The sequence below is a fragment of the Rhinopithecus roxellana genome, chromosome 21 (genome assembly GCF_007565055.1).
Source record: "Rhinopithecus roxellana isolate Shanxi Qingling chromosome 21, ASM756505v1, whole genome shotgun sequence".
In the NCBI taxonomy this organism is placed as follows: domain Eukaryota; kingdom Metazoa; phylum Chordata; class Mammalia; order Primates; family Cercopithecidae; genus Rhinopithecus; species Rhinopithecus roxellana.
The window spans coordinates 62,775,813-62,798,300 of record NC_044569.1 but is presented as its reverse complement, the minus strand read 5'-3'; the positions used below and the strand labels follow the sequence as shown (position 1 = coordinate 62,798,300).

Genomic DNA, 22,488 nt, shown 5'->3' with positions numbered 1-22,488 from the left:
TATTTTTTATTTTTTATTTTTATTTTATTTATTTATTTTTTTAAATTATACTTTAAGTTCTAGGGTACATGTGCATAACGTGCAGGTTTGTTACATATGTATACTTATGCCATGTTGGTGTGCTGCACCCATCAACTCGTCAGCACCCATCAATTCATCATTTATATCATGTATAACTCCCCAATGTAATCCCTCCCTCCTCCCCCCTCCCCATGATAGGCCCCAGTGTGTGATTTTCCCCTTCCCGAGTCCAAGTGATCTGGAATTCTTAAAAAGAATAGCACATTAACTTTCCATATAGCCTTGAAAATCTTCTAAAGATTTTGGTTGGAACATAATCTGTTGTAAAGAGTTTTGTATATACAAGAATGTACTGGTGATGTTTTATACTTGCTAACACTGTTGCCCTAAGTAATCCCTATTTTCCACAATTTTTAGAGTAGAGAACTATTTCATTATTGTTTACAATGTTTCTATACAACAATTCTGGAACTGTCTTACCAAAATAATGATTATTGACTACTTCATAATAACCTAGCAATGTCTGTCAGACTTTTACCAAACTGTTAAAACTACATTTAGGACAATAATGTTAATTAATTCTCTATCATTCTCTCTCCTTATAACAGAAGAATTAAAAGGTATGTTTTTAAAAATTACCTCTTTATTCATTTTGAACCACTGATATTGAACAAAAGGATGTCCAGTTGCCCGGCAACACAGTTTCACAAACTGTCCAGCCAAGACTGCCTTTGATTCTGGGTTTATAGTAATCTTTATTCCTAAAGAAAAAAAAAAAAAAATAAAGTCACAAAAGAGGGATTTTCCTTGTTTATACATCTGAAACCAAAAACTGAAACATTTTAGAAATAACCTGCATATTTATCTTTCTCATAAATCACTCATTCACATCGCCTTCTCAATCAATTTACACTTTGTGAGTTGCAGGCTTTGTAAAATCAGAGGAAAGAAACTTATTTGCAGAAGACTTTGATCTATTGTACTTCCCCATGACTGGGTGGGGGAGAAAATTATTTACCATATTTCTTCAATTTTTAGAAGCTTTTCCCCCCGTATTCTAACACTTCTGAAATCAGGATGCACCTTGTAACAGATGCCTGTCAGGCAGAGCCATAGGGTAGTTCTCAGTGTCAGCTCATGGAAATGTTTGGTCACAAATGCTCATATAGCTGCCACTTCAGTTGAGTTACATGCACTGCTAGGAACTCAAGTGTTAAGCTGCAATGTCTGCTATGGTCTGAATGTATGCCTCCAAATTCATGAGCTGGAAACTGAATCCCCAGTGTAACAATGTTGGGAGATAGAGCCTAGCGGGAGGCCCTACCCTCACGAATGAATTAATGACACTGTGATAAGGGCGTTTGCAGGAGTGGGTTCTCTCTCTTTTCTGCCATGTGAGGACAAATTGTTCTTCCCTGCTTGCCCTTCTGCCTTGTGCCGTGTGAGGACACAGCAAGAAAGCCTTCATCAGAAGCTAATTCTTTGATCATGGACTTCCCGGGCTCTGTAACTGTGCAAAATAAATGTCTGTTCTTTAAAAACTACCCAGACTGTGGTACTCTACTATGGAAGCATGCAATGGACAAAGACAACACCATTGAAAATGTCTTCAAATTACTGCATTATTATTTAGCATTGAAAAGAAAACGATTTTGGAAGAGAAGGACACAGGAACAGAGCAGTGGGATATATATTTGATATACCCGTGACACAAACATTCCTCATTTGAGGAATAACTGCCAACATCGAAGCTTGGAAGACTTTTGACAGGAATTTGGAAGAAAATCCTAGTCAATAATGGAACACCCCCACTCCTTCTCTTGCCTCGCTCTCACTCACTCACCCCAGGGAAGCACATGACTATGGCAGGAGGCCATTCAGGTAGCCCTGCAGACAGGCCCAAGTGGTAAGAGTATTAGTCCATTTTCACGCTGCTGATAAAGGCATATCCACAACTGGGCAATTTACAAAAGAAAGAAGTTTAATAGACGTACAGTTCTACGTGACTAGGGAGGACTCACAATCATGGTGGAAGGTGAAAGGCATGTCTCACGCGGCGGCAGACAAGAAAACAAAGTTTGTGCAGGGAAACTCCCCCTTATAAAACCATCAGATCTCATGAGACTTATTCACTATCACAAGAACAGCAGGGAAAGACCTGCCCCCATGATTCCATTACCTCCCACTGAATCCCTCCCACAACACATGGGAATTCAAGATGAGATTTGGGTGGGAATATAGGCAAACCATATCACTGTGGAAAGAAACAGACCTCCTGCCACAGCCAGTGAGGAAATGAGGTCTCCTGACAACACCTGTGAGCGAGCCATCTGAGAAGAGGATCCTCCAACCCTGGGGAAACCTTCGGACGACTGCAGACCTGGCTCAGAGTCTGACTGCTGCCTCATGAGAGACCCTCAGCCAGGACTGCCCGGCTAAGCCACTCCTGGACTGCTATCCTCAGAAACTGTGTGAGATAATACACCGTTGTTGTTTTTCATTTCTGACTTGGGGGTAATTGATTATGCAGCAAGAGATAACTGACATAAAAGAAACCAACGTAGAAAAGTTTACATTTGCAAAAGTTTTAATAAATAAAACTGGGTTAGCTGGCTTTTAGAAAGGAAAGAAAAATTAAAACTTATAAAACTTAATTTCCTGCACCTACTTTTATTTTCTTTGCTTGTCTATACGGAATGTGACCTCATAACAGTGTCTTTTTCTTCTACCACCCACCAATGCAAAGAAACAAAACAAGACTACCAGTAAAAAGGAAACAGTGTAAATAACAGTAATCTTAATACCTCAAAGGTGCTAAACTTTCTAGGAAAAAAAAAATGTTCACGAAAGTCATAGCACAAAGATACTAAATAAAACCAAAATTAAAAACGAGTAAATATTTATTGTATACCTAGCACATTAGAGGGTCTCGAGAAACCCTAGAAAATCTTTAGTAAATATAGTAGAGCCTCTCAGAATTTTAAACTCTTGCCAAGGGAGGACATTGATTCACTAATCCTTTATGTAGAGGCCAAGTTAGTACAGGATAGAAGTTCAAAATCTTTCTGAAATCTGTGATACATGTTGGTAGGAAAGGTGGAAAATGGGATAAGCACTCTTGCTGAAGCCAGCAAATTTATAACACTGTATTTGAATGTCCCCATATTTACCATTCATCTGCCAGGAGTTTTACATCACAACTTTGAAATACAAAGATTCTAATTTCCCAAGTTTCGATGTGACAGAAAAAAAGTTGCAACAATGACAAAAGAGAATAAGTAATAAACCTAAAAAATATAGGAGTTTTGGCTACCCTACCTTTAAATTTGAATGTCCTATAGCCACTACAAATTTCATATACCCAAATCCCTTCTGACACAAAATCTACTCCTCTGCCAGTCCCCACAGTTTCCCCATCTCAAAGATGGTAAACCAGTCTTACAGTCTACCACCATCCATCCAGTTATTTAGGACAAAAACTTTGCAGTTTTTAGCATCATTCTTAAGGGCCCTAGGATTTTCAGAATAGTAAATGAGCACTGGCTTCAACTTTAAAGTTGTCAGCTGCATTAGCCCCTAACAAGAGAGTCAGCCAGGCACTGACTTCTCTCTAGCTATCAAAGTTCTAGATGGCATCTTCTTCCAACAGAAGGCAGTTTCATCTATGCTGAAAAATCTGTTTATTATAGCCATTTTCTTTAAAGAGCTGGATCTTTTTTTGCTTTTTTGTTTTGAGACAAGGTCTCACTGTCACCTAGGCTGGAGTGCAGTGGCATGATCTCGCTCACTGCAACCTCTGCCTTCCAGGTGTAAGCAATTCTCCCACCTCAGCCTCCTGAGTGGCTGGGACCACAGGGAGGTACCACCGTGCCTGGCTAATTTTTTGTATTTTTGCGAAGACGGCGTTTCACCATGTTGTCCAGGCTGGTATTGAACTCCTAAGCTCAAGCAATCCTCCTGACTTGGCCTCCCAGAGTGCTGGTACTACAGATACCATGATCAATTGTGAGCCACCATGCCTGGCATTAGCCAGGTCTTCTGGATGACTTGCTGCAGCTTCTCCACCAGTACCTGCTGCTTCACTTTGCACTTTTATGTTACGGAGACAGCTTATTTCCTTAAACCTCATGAACCAACTTTTCTTCCGCAGCTTCCTCATCTCTCTCAGCCTTCACAGAAATGAGGAGAGTTAGGGCCTCACTCTGGATTAGGCTTTGGTTTAGGGGCATGCTGTGGCTGGTTTGATCTATCCAGACTACTACAACTTTCTCCATCTCAGCAATAAGGATGTTTTGCCTTCTTATCATTCGTGTGTTCACTGAAGTAGCATTTTTAGTTACCTTCAAGAACTTTTCTTTTGCATTCGCAGCTTGGTTAACGGGCACAAGAGGCCTAGCTTTCAGCCTATCTCAGCTTTTGATATGCTTTCCTCATTAACTATAAATCAATTCTAGCTTTTGATGTGAAGTGAGAGACATGTGACTCTTCCTTTCACCTGAACACTTAAGAGATCAATGTAGGGTTATTAATCAGCCGAACTTCAATATTGTTGTGTCTCAGGGAATAGGGAGGCCCAAAGAGGGAGGGGGGAGATGGGAGAGGAAGAGGGACAGGGAGGGAGAGGGAGAGGAAGAAAGAGAGAGCACACGAGAGAGGGGAATGGCCAGTTGGCGGAGCAGTCGGAATACACGTGACATTTATCAATTAAGCTCACCTTCTTATAGGGGCATAATTTGTGGCACCCCAAAACAATTATAGTTTTTTTTTTTTTTTCTTTGCAATGCAAGGGCTCTTTATTGTCAGTGAGACCACCAGGCTAGATAAGCACTGAGGCTCCAGGGGGACTCCAGACCCTCTTCAGTGGGAGAAGGCAAAGGCGGGTTTCAGGCCTCAGAATGGTCCTTGGCTCACACAACACCATGTAAATACAGAGCTAAAAACTTCCTGGATGTCTTCTACTGGAAACCAGTCAGTCCAACACATTCCACAACCACCTTTTTTTTTTTTTTTTTTTGAGACAGAGTCTCGCTCTGTCACCCAGACTGGAGTGTAGTGGCGCGATCTTGGCTCACTGCAACCTCTGCCTCCCAGGTTCAAGCAATTCTCCTGCCTCAGTCTCCTGAGTAGCTGGGATTACAGGCACGTGTCACCACAACTGGCTAATTTTTTTTTTTTTTTTTTTTTTTTTTACTAGAGATGGGGTTTTACTGTTAGCCAGGCTGGTTTCAATCTCCTGACCTTGTGATCCACCTGCCTCAGCCTCCTAAAGTGCTGGGATTATAGGCGGGAGCCACTGGGCCCGGCCCCACCTTCTTTTTGATCACTGGGAGACACCAAAAATGCTGAGAGTAGCTGGTATGATTCCATCCAGACCAAACTCTTGCCACACTTGTTAGAGGCCAGGTCTGTGGTGTTCAACTGTAATACCAGGAAATGGAATGCACGTCTGTCTGTGCATATACTCTGCACAACCACGGACTGCTCCAAGATCTTGGTGTCGTTCCCACAGAGGAGCTGGGCCTGAGCCAGGGCAATGCCAAAAGCAAACAGGATCATCTTGGCCCACAGCTGATCTGGTTGAAGGCTATGTGGTTGTAAACTGGCTTTCTCCAGGAAGTACAGGATATGGAGATAGGGGTAAGGACAGCCCTCCCAGAATCCTGTGCCATCTTTCACATCATAAACATTGCATTCCTGAAGATCAGTGTGGGGGGGGGGGGTTGGTGATAGAAGGTCTCAAGAACATAATTTTTAGTAGCTTCAACCTCTTCTCTGGAGGAGATGAGGGGGACAGAGGATCCTTGGCACTCAGCGGGCTCCACTACAACCATGACCCTGAAGAAGAGACTCAATTCCAGGTGGTGGATAACGTGGAGTTTTGGGCACAAATTTGCCTGGCCAGAGAAGGATGCCTGAGAATCTGAGACTTACACAACTGTATCAGACTGTCTACAATGACCAGACAGCAGGCCTCTCTCCTGAGGATGTCCTCAGTACAGTGCCAGAGACAGGCATGAGAGATCAAATTCAGAAGACACTCATCTTGGTTCTCTATGTGGTTCCCTGTATCATCAACAAGGCTAAGTACTTTCTCAGGAAGGCGTTCTATTAACTTGGCCTTGGTAAGCCAGAGGGCCTGTTTGACACCCCTGAGAAGGAGGCAACGCTGGTGAAATTAGCACGCCTCGTCTTTGTATAGTGGCTGCTTGTGAATGGAGCTTGAGCAGAACTTTGGGGGCTTCGAGTCAGGGTCCCAGGGTCATGAACAGGGGGTGAGCAGAACTTTGGGTGTTTCTAGCCAGGGTCCCAGGGCAGGAAGATCAGCGGTGGCAGCCCGGGCATGAAGTACATCTTTCCCACGGACGGACGGATGGGCTCCAGTCCAGGGATCTCGTACACTCCATCCAGGGGAGAAGGCTCTGGCTTCCACATGGAGTGCATGCCCCACTTACAGGGGCCCCACTCCACGTCTCGGAGTTGAGTGTCCAAGGTTGAGCTGCCTGGAGCTAGCCAGTGCCTGCCTAGCAGTCCCCAATGCCAACACCATACTGATCTGGTCTTCTTAAGACTGCCACCTGGATGCCACCATCTTTCCACGCACCAACAATCACAGTAGTAACATCAAAGATCACCGATCACAGATCACCATGACAGATATAATGAAAAAGTTCGAAATACTGTAAGAATTACCAAAGTGTGACACAGAGATACGAAGTAAGTACATGCTGTTGGAAAAATGGCACTGACAGTTGCTAGATACAGGGTTGCCACAAGCTGTCGACTTGTAAAAAACGAAGTATCTGCAAAGTGCAATAAAGTGAAGCATAATAAAACAAAGTGTGCCTGTACTTAGAATAAAAAATCCAAATTCCTTACCAGGGCTACAAAGTCCTCCACGAATTGCTCCCTCCTTTGGCCCCTCCCGCTCTCCTCCAGGCTCACCAAGCTCCAGCCGTACTGGGCCTCCTTCCTTCCACAAGCCAAGCTCTTTTCTGCCTTCCACTTACCAGTCCTCTGCTGGGTTCCCCCCGACAAGCTCCGCTCTGCCATCCCCTACAACCGCCACCCCACTGGCTTCCACTATTCTGTTTCATGGCAGGCCCTTTCCTCATCATCCAGGTTTCTTACTAAATTATCACCAGCTTCTCTGGGAAATGTCTCTAAATTAGGTACCTTCCCACCCCCACAGTTATCTATTACATTCACCCAGTTCAGTGTCCTTCACTTTCTAAAATCCCTGTTTCTTACTGTTCGTCTTAGGTACTAAAATAGAAGCTCCATGAGAGCAAGGACCTTGATGGTCTTAGTCACCAGTTCATTCAGCAACTAGAATTGTGCCCAGCATATGGCAGTGCAGTGGGTGTTAGTGGGTGTTCAACATGTGTTTGTTGAATATACATAATAATACTAGAAATTACTACAGCACCAAGTTACTGCTTTACATGTACCAGGCATTTTTATCACTAACCTTTGAAATAACCACACAAGGTAGATACTACTTACAACTATGTTACAATAAAAATAAGGTACATAATTTGCAGAAGGTCACCCAGATTACCTGGGCTAAATTAAACTGAGACCTTTTTTTTTTTTTAACATTGTAAAATGGCAGAACCAGGACGCAAACCTAGGTTTTCCTGCCTTTTAAAGGTTTTAAACCCTTATGCTTTGCTTTCTCAGTGATTCTGATTCTTTTTTTTTGTTTTTTTGAGATAGGGTCTTGCTCTGTCACCCAGGCTGGAGTGCAGTGGCATGATCAGGGTTCATTGCAGCCTCAACCTCCTGGGCTCAAGCTATCCTCCCACCTCAGCCCCCCAGTAGCTGGGTCTAAGGGTGTGTATCACCATGCCTGGCTACTTTTTGCATTTTTTGTAGAGGCAGGGTTTGGCCATGTTGCCCAGGCTCGTCTTGAACTCCTAGGCTCAAGCAATCCACCCCATTTCAGCCTCCCAAAGCACTGGGATTATTGGAGTGAACCACCATGCCTGGCCTCTTGGTGATTCTCAATGTATCTCCCATGGTAATCCGCTTTCTGCCACAGTGAGCCTATCTTTCTGAGAAAGTGTATCACACAAAGAGCAATCCCACACCAGGACACTGCTCATGAATATATACCATGGCAAATATTCTCTGCCACTCTACAAGGAGATAAGAGACAAGAATGATGGAAAGTGTTTTTCCTCTTGAGTATTTTACAAAGAAGTAGGTGACTACTGGAAAGGGACCACATGGCCAGGTTCTAAAAGTTATCCTTCCTTTGTGTGGGACACAAGACTAAGTGATTTTTAAAATTAGTACTATTTTAATTTTTTTGTAGAAACAGGGTCTCACTGCATTGTCCAGGCTGGCCTCATACGTTGCCCAGAACTCCTGGCCTCAAGAGATCCACCTACCTTAGCCTCCCAAAGTGTTGGGATTACAGGTGTGAGCCACCATGCTGGGCCAAGACAAAGTGGCTTTTAATGTACATCTAAATTCACAGTTTATAAGCCTGTCCTGCACCAACAACTTTATGAATAAGCAAGTGTGTGTGTGTATAAAATATATATACAATTTATTGCTTCAAAGACTGAGAATTGAAAGGCAAAATGTGATTTGGAAACCACCCCTGGTGAATAGTCAAGAAAATTAGTTGCAATACCTCCCATGTTTTAACCACACAAATTTCCTTCCTCCCACAAAGCCTTGTGCGACAGGGACCCATGGTCAACCCTTAGCCACCCCAATGCAGCACCCACTAGTGAGAAGGTGCTGAACAAAGGTAAAAAAAGAATATGGTATAGTGCTATGTAGGCTGTATGAAGGCACACAAATGAAAGTTCTATTTTAAACGGTGAACACACAGCTTCCTGGCAAACAAGCATATTTTTCAGATAACATCTACAAAGAAGTCAGAGAAGTTACTTGATTTCCTGTAACCCTGGGAGAATGTGACTAGGTACGATGGAACCAAGGATCGTGCTTTCAACTACACACACATATGCTGATAAACAAGTACATGCTACTAAGCAATAAAACAAAAATTTAAAACCCTGCTGGAATAAGAAAGACAAAGTAGGGTAATTTTTGACAAAAGGACACATCATAGCTTCCCTTGAAGTTATTGTCTCTCACAACACATTTAAATGTTGATGCAGTTTATCAATAAATACTTTTTCCAGAAACAGATCTATTCCATATACTGAAGTTCATCTACTTTCAGAGGCCATGAAACAAAAAAAAAAAAAGATTTTCATCAACTTCCATCTAAAACTCATCCTCAAAGTTACTCTGCAATCTTCTATGCTATCACAGAAGAGTATCTACATGCCCCACAGGGTGCCCAGATAAATATTCCTCTTCCTCTAACAATTTCCCCCACTGTATAACCAAAGTAGGTCCATGTGTGTCCCTCCCACGGCATTATACAAAGTATGTCTACATGTTTCTCTTACATGTCAACTGAAATTTGTATAGATTGTAGCTAAACCTAGTCTCCCACATCACATGCCTTATCCTGTTACATTGCCTGAGACTCCCCTCAACACTCCACACCCAGAAAGATATTCCTTCACGCCTTGTTCACCAGCCCTTTCTCTCCCTCTACTTCTTCCTTATATTCATGCCCATCCATACCATCTTTTTCTCTCTTCACTTCTTGATATTTTTCTTTGAGGAATAATTGCCAATTTCCTGATGTTCACGAAATAAGAAAAGTCCCTTACAAACAAGATCCAGTCTCTGAGCACTTTTGAAGTTGGCAAGAAGAAAAAAATTGAAGTCCATGGGTCAAAGAGGCAACTGAGGTAATAATACAAAACTAAGTTTCTTAATTCAGAAATTTCCTAGCATAATGGAAATGGCATGGAGTTCAGGTCAGGGTCAGCAGACCTGGTTTTTAATCCCATCTTTGTTAACAACTGTGACTTTGGCCAAATGATAACTTTTGGAAATCTCATTTTCCATATAAATGTTTGTTGGTTAAAATTTAAATGTTCACAATAGTATTGTTCCGTCGCTTCACAGAACTGTCAAGATAAAATGTGAAGTAAAGGCATTTTAGAAACTAAAGAATAATGGCCGGGCGCGGTGGCTCAAGCCTGTAATCCCAGCACTTTGGGAGGCCGAGACGGGCGGATCACGAGGTCAGGAGATCGAGACCATCCTGGCTAACATGGTGAAACCCCGTCTCTACTAAAAAAAAAAATACAAAAAACTAGCCGGGCGAGGTGGCAGGCACCTGTGGTCCCAGCTGCTCGGGAGGCTGAGGCAGGAGAATGGCGTAAAACCCGGGAGGCGGAGCTTGCAGGGAGCTGAGATCCGGCCACTGCACTCCAGCCCGGGCGACAGAGCGAGACTCCGTCTCAATAAAGAAAAAAAAAAAAGAAACTAAAGAATAATATTAAACAATCTTTGCACTTATTTTAGAAATAAAAAATAAAAATTAATAGCCAAAACATAACAATGCATGTGTTACAACGGATCTAAGAAAAAATGATACGAAATAAAAAGAGTAGAGGCAAACGGAAAAGATGCTACTGAAAAGATGGCACATGACCCTGCCACAGACATCTCATAGGTACCCTCAGTGAGGCACCTTTCATATGAAGAGTGATATAAAACAGCAATATCGCAACACTTGAGCTGAAAAGCAACTTGGGATTCATCTTAATGAGACCCACATCAAGAATGTTCTCTCTGAACAGCTCCCATTGTTCAGCCTCTGGTCTGCCCATTCCAGGTTAAGGGCATCACTTCTCCAGGCAACCATTTCGTGGTGTACGTAACTAGGACTGATGAAGCCTATAATTCTACACTCACAATGTTTTCACTTAAAACAAAAGAAACAAATAGGCTGGGTGTGGTGGCTCACGCCTGCAATCCCAGCACTTTGGGAGGCCAAGGTGGACGGATTACCTGAGGTCAGGAGTTTGAGACCAGCCTGGCCAACAAGGTGAAACCTCATCGCTACTAAAAATACAAAAATTAGCCAGGTGTGGTGGCGCGCATTTGTAATCCCAGCTACTCAGGAGGCTGTGGCAGAAGAATCACTTGAACCTGGGAGACGAGGTTGCAGTGAGCCAAGATCACACCATTGCACTCCAGCCTGGGTGACAGAGTGAGACTCAAAAAGCAAGCAAGCAAACAACAACAAAAGAAACAAAAGCACCTTGAACTACACATCTAAGTCTATCTGCATTTGCCAATAACACAAATGTCAATATTGGTTGCTTTGGAATCAGTCTTTGAAACTTAAATAAGATCTAAAAAAAAAATCATTACAGACCTTTGGTTCAAAACCATTTCAACACATTCATTTAACCCCCTTCTCCAGTTCCCACTGAGATGAGCAAAGGAATAAAAGTAGGGAAACAATTTACTAGCACTGGAAAATGGGATGAACACCATCCACACATAAAAACTAGAAGCGATTTCTCTATCATATAATTCAAGTAAGAGCAGACTGAGGGGCAAGAGAGAAAGCAACAGAGAGTAAACCTCGATCCTCTGAGGCTCCTTCAGAAAATAGATAAGATTACAATTCCAGAGGGAGTTTACACTCAGACTTCATGCTGAGTGGCTGCTGAAGCTGGCTCCTCATCACAGAAACTGTTCTACTTAGAGATGCATGGATACTGCCCTAGCTATTTCTGGGCACCAAAACAAATCCAGAAAAGAAACTTGGTCAGTTTCTCAAAAGACAGAGAAACTCCACATGATAGTTACCTCTCAGAGCTACCTCTGACTGTAGTTGGAACCATCACTTGGAACAGACTATGGCAACGTAAGACTATAGTTTCTCATTTAATCAAAAGAAATCTAAAGTTTCCCCTTCTCCCTGCATTTAGACCTCAAAGGCCAGTTCACAGGACAACCCAAACCAGGCTTCTCTCTGTAAGGACCGAGAAAAATCATCAGACTTCCTGCGGAATAAGAAGTAATGTCCTTCTATGAAATAGTATTAATGCAAAAAAGAGAAAACATTAGTATATTTCTATTTTGTATTTTCACTAAGACTCAAGAATATAGCAAAGAGGGAAAACTGGAGATCATATAAACTTACCATATATGTATTTTTTACAACTGTCTTGGATATGATCTTTTACATGTTTGTCTCCCCTACTAAACTATGACCTATCAGCAGGTGGAAACTATTGCTTTATTCATCTCTGAACTCACAGTGCCTAGCATAATGCCTAGCACAGCAAAGGCACTGCAATACAGCAAACTTCACTGAATGCATGAGGCAAACCACCAATTAAGTTGATTCTATCAGAGCTTATCTTCTTAATATAATTACAGTAGCTTTTATTCTCAATATCTTCATTAAAATATTAAAATTCTTCTCTATAATTCTTATATTTCTTTATTCTACTATGTATAAATAGAATAAGTCGGCTGGGTGCAGTGGCTCACGCCTGTAATCCCAGCACTTTGGGAGGCCGAGGCGGGTGGATCACCTGAGGTCGGAAGTTCGAGACCAGCCTGATCAACATGGAGAAACCCCATCTCTACTAAGAATACAAAATTAGCCGAGCGTGGTGGCATATGCCTGTAATCCCAGCTACTCGGGAGGCTGAGGCAGGAGAACTGCTTGAACCCAGGAGGCAGAGGTTGCGGTGAGCCAAAATCACGCCACTGCACTCCAGCCTGGGCAAGAAGAGTGAAAATCCATCTCAAAAAAAAAAAAAAAAAAAAAAAAAAGAGTAAAGCTTAGATTATTCATACTAGATGCAGATAGTAAGCTAACAAATTAATTACTTCTTCCTAAAATTACTGAGCTTTATTAGATCCCAAAATATTTGCTGTTAAATCAACAACTAACATTCAAGCAACAACCAATTCCTAAGGATATTATATGGCTAACATGACAGAAAACCTCACAGAAAAAGTGCACAAGTGGTAACATAGAAACAGGGTGGTGGCTCCTGCCTGTAACCCCAGCACTCTGGGAGGCCAGGGCAGGTGGATTGCTTGAGCCCAGGAGTTCAAGACCAGCCTGGGCAACATGGCGAAACTCCATATCTACCAAAAATAAAAAAAATTAGCTGGGTGGTGTGTGCTTGTAGTCCCAGCTACTCAGGAGGCTGAGGTGGGAGGATTGCTTGAGCCTCAGGAGGTAGAGGCTGCAGTGAACCGAGATCATATCACTGCATTCCAGCCTGGGAGACAGAGCAAGACATTTCTCACAAAAAACTTAAAAAACAAAACAAATAATATTTCCTTACAGCTCATAAATGGACTGAAGAGAAAATTAAAAACAAAAAGAGAAAAAGAAACTGCTTTTCTTTTCCTATTCTCTCCTTAAATGCAAAAAAGCCCTATAAGATAATCTTGAGAAAGCCTGTAAGCCAAATATCAGGATAATCTGCACTGGGGAACATTGATAGAAAAGTGCTAATCCTATTTGGAAAAAACCACAATGAGCAAAAATGGATTTTTCAAAGGAAGATTACTAATATTTATTAGGGTGGCACTTTATTAGTTGCTGGCCTGTCAAAAATAAAAATATAGTGTTATTTTAAAAATTCAGGCAAATTATTATACCTAAATAAATATACGACTCAATTTCAGTCAAGCCTGGTTTCACATATGGGAACCTTAAAAAAATTCCAAAACCCTAGATCTCAGGCCAGTGATCACAACACAAATCAAAAGAGATACGAGGCCCCTGTCATTGTATAGATGAAATTCAACACAGCATCATCTCACGTAGCTCCTATAACTCCGCGAGGTAGAGAATACTTATGTTCATTTTATAGCCTTGGCAAACAATGGTTAGGGTAATTAAGCACAATTATTGAAAAAGAGAATGAAATACATGTTATATTTACTTCCCAGAAAGGTTTCCTAAGCTTTCAGAGGCCCTAGTATTCCATAAAGTATGAGAACTTACTAAAGTAAGTAAAAGCAGACTTTACTAAGTATGAGACTTTACTAAGTATGAGAACTCGGACTTTACCAGCATGAAACCTAGACTAGTAGATTTCAAATGTCACAACTCCTGGGTGCTGCTTCAGGTACCAGCAATATAATAATTAGTAAATACCACTTTAGGAAGTCTACTGTTTCTATCAGTAATGGGCCAGGTTTAAAAAAGAAAGTTTACTATTTGGTGCCAGTCAACGGCTGCATTTGGGAGGGTGGCATTAGCAGCTACTTATTCCCACCCCAGCCCTGTTGGTACGAAGAGGCGCTGGGAAACAGAAGGCAAGCATCCAATACAGTGTGTATCACATTCATAGGGCATTTATCAGAGGCCTATTTCGCCACCTACAGCGGGCCTTGTAAAGCAGGGATGACTGGGAGTCCAAGTCTCCTTATTTATAATCCAGGGCCCTTTCCATTTGCAGTAAACTACAAATAGAAAACTAGTTACCTCCCCAGTATCTGCTGCTTCCTTTTTCCTTCTAATAGTTCCAGTTTTGTTTGGTGATCCATGTGGTTCCAGGAAAGCTGACTCAACCCAACTCCCCTCCCGGCTTCAAGCCAGGGAGTCAGCACATTCCATCTCCTTGGCACAGTGACAGGTTTAGAGTTAGGCACGTGACCAAAGCTAGTTAACCAGATGAACTCTCTGGGTTTTGCTGGGACAAGAATGAAGAGCCCAGAAACAGCCAGCAAACATCTTGGGTTATGTGGAAAGTCAGTCATGGAAGGAAGCCAATGCCAAGAAAGGAAGAGCAAAGACAAAAACCAACCAACTCCTTGAGAACAGGATTGTTCCTTGATTCTCTTGAAGCCAAACCAGCTCTACGCTTTTCAATTAGAAGGAGAAATGTATTCTCTTTATTAGGTCTATTTGAGTTGGGGTTTCTGGTACATGTAACTGACAGCATAGCACTATACCATGTGTTCCTAATTCCCTATCCCACAACTAACAATAAAAAAGTAACTTTAACTTAAAAATACATCATAACCAAGCTGGTTATATAATGAAATGGTATATATCAAAACCACGTAAAATAGAGTGCATCAGGTCCTTTGTCCACTGCCCTTCCAAGCTCAACTAGCCTCTCTGCTTCCGGTGGGACAAATAATGGCCACTGGACCCCTGGGTAAGGAAGGAGGCCTGCAGTGCTGCCACAACCAGGCAACTTCGATGGCATGTCCCTCCTGCCTCCCACCACTGCTGCAGACCAACTCTATCTGCAGCTGAGAAGAGAGGAGCTGAATGGAGAAGATGGACTGTTTCCTAAGCCTCACCTGATGTGGGAAGTGCAAAGCCTCACCCAATATTGGTAATTCAGGAAAAACTCATAAGGTTATAAGGTTGAGTTATATGTGGTTTTGATGTATACCATTTCAACATTCAAAAGCCTCACTGCAGCAAAAAAAACTTAAACATCTGTCATACTTGCTTTACCTCATCTATACAGATATATAGGATTAAATATATGTTCATTTTTTTGGCTGCACTATTCCAATGCACATTATAGGAATCTTCTCCCTAAATACTTTAAAATGCATCTCCTTTTAAAAAAAAAAGGACATTCTCCTATAGCATCATTATCATATGATAATTACTTAATATGTCAAATATGTAGTTATATTCAGATTTTTCCAACTATCTCAAAAATGTCTCATGTAGCTGGTTTCTTCAACCACAACCCAACCAATATTCATGTGCTGCATTTGCTTTTTATGTGTTCTTTAGCTTGGGAAAGCAAACAAGGCACTACACATTTACATTTTCCAAAAATACTTAACACCATTCACCTGGTCAAAAAGAGATATTTTCTTCTAAGTTTGGCTCCATGAACTCCTAAGAACCAAACCTACCTGGGGGGCTGAGAAGCTGAAGAACTTCAGTGTGCTCCATAGCCTGCAGGAAATCACTCAATTCTGTGACTGTGCAACCTTTTTCACCCATTAACTTCAGCAGACACAGGCTGGGGCTTCCTTCAGGCTCCAGTACCTTAAGAGAACACTGCTCCAGGTCTAGGCAACTGAAAGCAACAGAAAGAATTCAAGTCAACAGCTTTCTTCCACATGCTACATCTGCTATACCTCTGGACCACGGTGGTGCTGTACAGAACAAATCACAAGTGAGTGGGTGGGTGGTGACAAACTTTCACATAATGACTGCAAGTATCCTTTCCTCCTCTTTCACCATGGCGAATCCCTCTTTATTCCCTTCTCCCACTCAGCTCCCATGATTATTAAATCAGGAGAATGAGAAACCCAGAAACAGGATGTAAGAGAAATTGAGCCTTGATACTTAAAGGTTTTTTGCCTTTAATTTAGGAATGGGGAATAGCAAGGCCAGAAAAATTTCCTTACTCCTTCTTCAAAGATGGTGAAATACAAAGTGGCCCCAAATGAAGCCCCAGTAGGCTACATTTTGCTGCCTCCTGAGTGAAAGAAATATGCACTCATTCCATTAGGGAGCCAAAACATCTTAAATCATAGAACATGCATGTATACAAACGGTGTTGGTAGTACTCTGAAAGGAAGAGAGGCTAATGTCTCGAAAATGACACTAGACAGAACAATCAATGTGACAAGGTTAGCAATGAAAAAATATTTAAAATATCCTTAATTACTAGTTTAAATACAGTAGGGCATGCATATCAAATGAAATACTGTTAGTTCAGTACAAAAAACTGAGCCTGAGGTAAAGGCATAGGTCTTCAAGACATACTGAAAAATGAATTAACATAAACAACTGTATATTTTACACTATTTGCATTAACAAGGTAGTACGTCTATGTGTATATTCATACAAAAAAAGGAAGATACAGAACAGTGTTTGCTATTACCAAGATCATTTGTGTGTGTTCTTATACATGGAGAGTAAACTTTGAAAAGGTATCTAAGAAACTCATAGCCATGGTTGCCTCAGAGAGGGTAAGACAGTAGAGCTCATGGCTGGATGATCTACTTTTCACTATAACCCCTTTTGTATGGTTGTTTTTTTATGTGCATTTATTTTTTGATAGTTTTTTTTTTTTTTTAAATAGAGATGGTGTCTTGCTATGTCGCCGAGGCTGGTTTCAAATTCCTCGGCTCCAGCGAAAATCCCGCCTCTGCCTCCCAAAGTGCTGGAGCCACCACTCCTGGCTCTTTTGATAATTTTTAAAAAGTATATTTAGAAAGAGAACCAGTACTATTGACATTCAAAGTACTTAGGCTGGGCATGGTGGCGCACACCTGTAATCCCAGCACTTTGGGAGGCCGAGGCAGGCGGATCTCATCAAGCCAGGAGTTTGAGACCAGCCTGGTCAACATGGTGAAATCCCGTCTCTACTGAAAATACAAAAGTTAGCTGGTGTGTGGTGACGCACGCCTGTAGTCCCAGCTACTCAGGAGGCACAAGAATCGCTTGAATCCAGGAGGCAGAGATTGCAGTGAGCTGAGATTGTGCCACTGCACTCCAGCTTGGGCGACAGATCAAGACTCTCTTAAAAAAAAAAAGAAAAAAGAAACCATAGTACTTCTAAGTACCTAGAAATATCCTACTGCAGGGACCATGGCCTGTGGGCCAAATGTGTTCAGCTACCTGATTTCCGTAAATAAAGTTTTATTGGAGCACAGCTACACTCATTCATTCACATATTTACAAATGTCTATGGCAGCTCTCCTGATATAACAGCAGAGCTGAATACCTGGCTGCAAAGCCAAAAATATTTACCATTGGGTCCTCTACGGAAATAGTTTGCTAACTCTTCCTTTAAAGAGTGTCTTATTGTCCTTTTGTTAAAACTATTCTTTTTAAAATGCCAGTATTTAACATACATATACAATTTCCTTTTCCATGTTATTGTGTGCAGTAGTGGTATACGAGATTAGAAAGACAGGTTAAGATCAGATCACAGAAGGCCAGGAAGAATGGAACAATGATATGAATTGTAATCATTTTATAGAAGGGGAAAATACAAGTACGAAACATTCAAGGGGAGACAAAAGAAATCAAGTAAAAACCAAGCAATCAACGACACAAAAACTTTCCCAAAGAAACATAACCAACAACAGCCAACCAAAGTGTTTAGATAATCTGCGTGATATACTGTAAAATTCATACCTCATCCATCTTTGCAGATCCTGCTCCTTTTCCTGCCAATTTCAATTACAGTCCCATATTAACTCTAGCTTCTCTATAAGGTCCTCCTAGACCACATCAGTCCATCAAACACACTTTATAGACAGTCTTCTAACTGCACTAATTTTATAGACAACTGTTTTTCTAAATGGCCAGTGAGTATATACTTTAGATATTCTGGGCCATAAAGTCTCTATCACACATTCTTCTTTGTTGTTTTTTGTTTTGTTTTACAATTCGTAAAACACAAAAACCAGTCTTAAATCATGGGTTATATGAAACAAGTAGCAGCCTGGATTTGGGCCTTAGGCAGTCATGTGCAGACTTGTTTCATGTTTTATCTCCATAATTTAACCTCAGAACTGTGAGCTTTTCTTCATGAGCATGAAGAAAAGCTTCTTTATCCAACTAGATTATAGTAAACTCCTTGAAACAGAAACCCCAGCATATTAAACAGACATGTGTGTATACACACACACACAGACATAAAATCCCTCAATACCTAAAATTCTGTCTTGTCCATATTAATTATGTATGCATAAATGAAAGATTACTGAATGAATCTCAATCATAACTGTCAAGGCTGAAAGCCTGAATAGATGCAAGGGGTGAAACATAATAGTGCCGGGGTGTGACAGAATCAAGGTTAGCAAGCTATTTTATTGCTTGAAATATTAATCTTCATTCATTTTGAGTAGTCTTATTAAGATGCTACCATACCATTTATACTGTCATCCAAGATTTATAATTCAACGATGTTGATTTCATATGGAAAAAATGTATATGATCAAATTAATTTCATTAGTAACATTACCTCATAGAGTTGTTAGAATTAAATAACTAACCCATGTAAGAAGTGTTTAACACAGTGCTTGACAGGTAACAGACATTCAGTAAAGGTTAGCTCTTACTATGCAATAAGAATATGGGGATATTAAAAGAATATTAAAGCTAATTTCTTTTTTTTTTTTTTTTTTGAGACGGAGTCTCGCTCTGTCGCCCAGGCTGGAGTGCAGTGGCCGGATCTCAGCTCACTGCAAGCTCCGCCTCCCGGGTTTACGCCATTCTCCTGCCTCAGCCTCCCGAGTAGCTGGGACTACAGGCGCCCCCCACCTCGCCCGGCTAGTTTTTTGTATTTTTTTTTTTTTTTTTTTTTTTGAGACGGAGTCTTGCTCTGCCGCCCAGGCTGGAGTGCAGTGGCCGGCTCTCAGCTCACTGCAAGCTCCGCCTCCCGGGTTCACGCCATTCTCCTGTCTCAGCCTCCCGAGTAGCTGGGACTACAGGCGCCCGCCACCTCGCCCGGCTAGTTTTTTGTATTTTTTAGTAGAGACGGGGTTTCACCGTATTAGCCAGGATGGTCTCGATCTCCTGACCTCATGCTCCGCCCGTCTCGGCCTCCCAAAGTGCTGGGATTACAGGCTTGAGCCACCGCGCCCGGCCTGTATTTTTTTTTTTTTTTAGTAGAGACGGGGTTTCACTGTGTTAGCCAGGATGGTCTCGATTTCCTGACCTCGTGATCCGCCCCTCTCGGCCTCCCAAAGTGCTGGGATTACAGGCTTGAGCCACCGTGCCCGGCCAAAGCTAATTTCTTAACTATGCTTATTTCTGAAACAATTTTAGCTTTTCCTTAAAAATTTTTTTGAGGCCGGGCGCGGTGGCTCAAGCCTGTAATCCCAGCACTTTGGGAGGCCGAGACGGGCGGATCACGAGGTCAGGAGATCGAGACCATCCTGGCTAATACTGTGAAACCCCGTCTCTACTAAAAAATACAAAAAACTAGCCGGGCGAGGTGGCGGGCGCCTGTAGTCCCAGCTACTCGGGAGGCTGAGGCAGGAGAATGGCGTGAACCCGGGAGGCGGAGCTTGCAGTGAGCTGAGATCCGGCCACTGCACTCCAGCCCCCGCGACAGAGTGAGACTCCGTCTCCAAAAAAAAAAAAAATAAATAAATAAATAAATAAATAAATAAATAAATAAATTTTGAGTAACTATTATTTTGGTAACCTGAAAATGTCCTCGAAGGCCTCCTGTGATCACTATATTTACTAGGTATTCTTTTCTAAGCATCTTCGTTCAATTTTATTATATTCAATATGCCATTCTTGTTAAATGTGAATCATCATATCACAGGTCAACCAGTCCGAAATTCTGGACTGCAGACCAGTGGCAGCACGATCTGCAGTCCAAGGTAAAATGATACAAATAAGGACAATAAAGCTGTCTTTTATTCTAAAATTATATTTTCTATTTTTAGGTGTTAAAGTGTTCTTTCTTTTAAGAAACAATGGTGACTATGATGACAGAACACATAAAAAGTTGAAGCTGCCTGTTAGTGCTCTTATTTTGTGAAACTTTATTTTACTATTTATTATTTTAGTTTCTGAAATGCCCAAGTGAAAGAACCTGTGTTAGGAACAATACAAAGATTACCAATTTTGTAAATAATTAGAATGAGATTTGTAAAAATAAGGATGCTGTATGCTAAATATAATTTTTATGATTCAGAAGTTTACCAGGATCTGACAAATGAAATTAAGAAGCCATCTTATCAAATGCAACCAAGTGATGCTTTAATTAATGTCATATTGATATAGAGAAAATTAAAAACACTTGGCTTTCCTTCCCCCCAAAAGAACAAAGCTCAAATTGAACTATAGATGATTTATCTTCCATGACAAGAGGCACAGGAGAAAAAGAAGATACTGTATCTCTTTTTGTTTTACTGATTTTCCACATGGGCACTGGCTTTCAGCTAAGATGATGCTTATACAGACCTAACTTTTCTTTCTTTCCTTTTTAAGTTACATTCCTGTAAGAGTGTGCTTTGAAGTAGTTTCTGAAAGTCCTAATTTAGAATTTTTGATTTTATTTAAAAACTGCTTTATTACTGAAACAAATGTACTTTGCTTTTTAAAAATATCTCTATTTTTATCTTTAAAAATATATAATCAAATAGAATGTATTATACATCCTTTAGGGGACAAACCATAATGCTGTTTTCAGGTTCTTCCGCTTCTCCTCTTGGTATATTTACTATTTGGAATCTTTATTCATTAATTTGATCTATTTATCAATCACCTAAAACAGGCCACCGTTTTTTCTAGGTGTTGAGGATACGGCAGGAAACAAAACAAAATTCTGTATCTTCCTGGATCTTTCATTCTAGAAAAGTACAGACATAAATTTAATATACACAGAGATATCTCTTTGTGTATGTATCCAAGCAGCCAATGGTCATAAGCGTTTTGGAGGAAACTAAGGTAACGCAAGTAGACAGGTAACACTGAGCAGATGTAGGGGGTAATTTTAAATATTATGATCAGACAAGAGCTCAGTGAGGTGAACAAGTCATGTGGTTACTTATGGAGACCATCTCAGTCTGAGTAAGCAGCAAGTACAAAGACTACTGTGTCCAAAGGAAGGCAAGAAGGCACATGTGACCAGAGTAGAGAGGGATGGAGATAAGAAGATATCAGGATGAAGACTGAACTGGTAGCTAATGGTGTTTTTACTCTGAGATGGAAAAGCAATAGGAGAGTTGGCATTTTTTTTTTTAATGGGGTCTATGTTGCTCAGACTGGTTTTGAAGTCCTAGGCTTAAGTAATCCTCTCACCCTGGCCTCCCAAAGTGCTGGGATTACAGGTGTGAGGCTACCACGCATGGCCACAATAGGAGAGTTTTGAGCAAAGGAGGAGTAAGACTTGATGTGATGTTTTTAAAGAATCATTCTTACTGTTATATTGATAACAGACTGGGGTGGGAGCAAAGCGAAAGAGGGAGAAGTTAAATGGCTACTGGAATAATCTAGTTGAGAGACAACGTGGCTTGGTCCAGTCTGCCAGCAGTGGAGGTTGGACTCTACATACATATAGTGAAGGTACAGCAGGCAGGATGTACTGACAAAAATGATTTGTGTGTGACAAGTGGAGTCAGGAATGACTTCGAAGTTTTTGGCCTCAACAACCAGAGGGTACGGAAACTGAAAGAAAGAGGTTTATAAGGAAAGACAGGTTAAATTCTGGACATGTTACATTTAAGATGTCTCTTGGTCATTCAAGAGAAGATGGCAAACAAGTGTTTACATGCATGAATCTAGGAGTTCAAAGCAGAGAAACGGGCTGGAAATAGAAATTAGGAGTAATCAACCCAAATAAATGTAAAGCCGTGGGACTGAAGGATAAGACCAAGAGGGCGGGAAGGAAACCTTTTTTAGTTTATTTGTTCTAGAGACAAGGTCTTACTCTGTCGACCACGCTGGAGGCTGACAATACCTAAATCAATACCTAAAATTCTGTCTTGTCCACATTATGCGTAAATGAATGATTACTGAATGAATTTCAGTCAAAATTGTTGAGGCTCACTGCAGCCTCGAACTCCTGGGCTCAAGCAATCCCACCTCAGCCTGCAGAGTAGCTGGGACTATAGGTGTGTGCCACTATGCCTAGC

General features: G+C 41.3%; 1 protein-coding gene and 1 pseudogene across 6 annotated transcripts in view; both read right to left on the bottom strand.

Annotated features, from left to right (window-relative positions):
• The window catches only part of MALT1 (MALT1 paracaspase), an 87,698-nt gene that overhangs the window by 61,153 nt on the left and 4,057 nt on the right, over positions 1 to 22,488 (bottom strand). For all 6 annotated transcript variants that reach the window (XM_030925849.1, XM_030925847.1, XM_030925852.1 and 3 more), the window contains exons 2-3: positions 15,784 to 15,950; positions 661 to 782 (exon numbers count right to left, since the gene is read on the bottom strand). In XM_030925849.1, the coding sequence (XP_030781709.1) occupies positions 661 to 782; positions 15,784 to 15,950 (289 nt within the window). The remainder of the gene's footprint in view (positions 1 to 660; positions 783 to 15,783; positions 15,951 to 22,488) is intronic.
• On the bottom strand, positions 4,197 to 7,464 carry LOC104671244 (annotated as a pseudogene).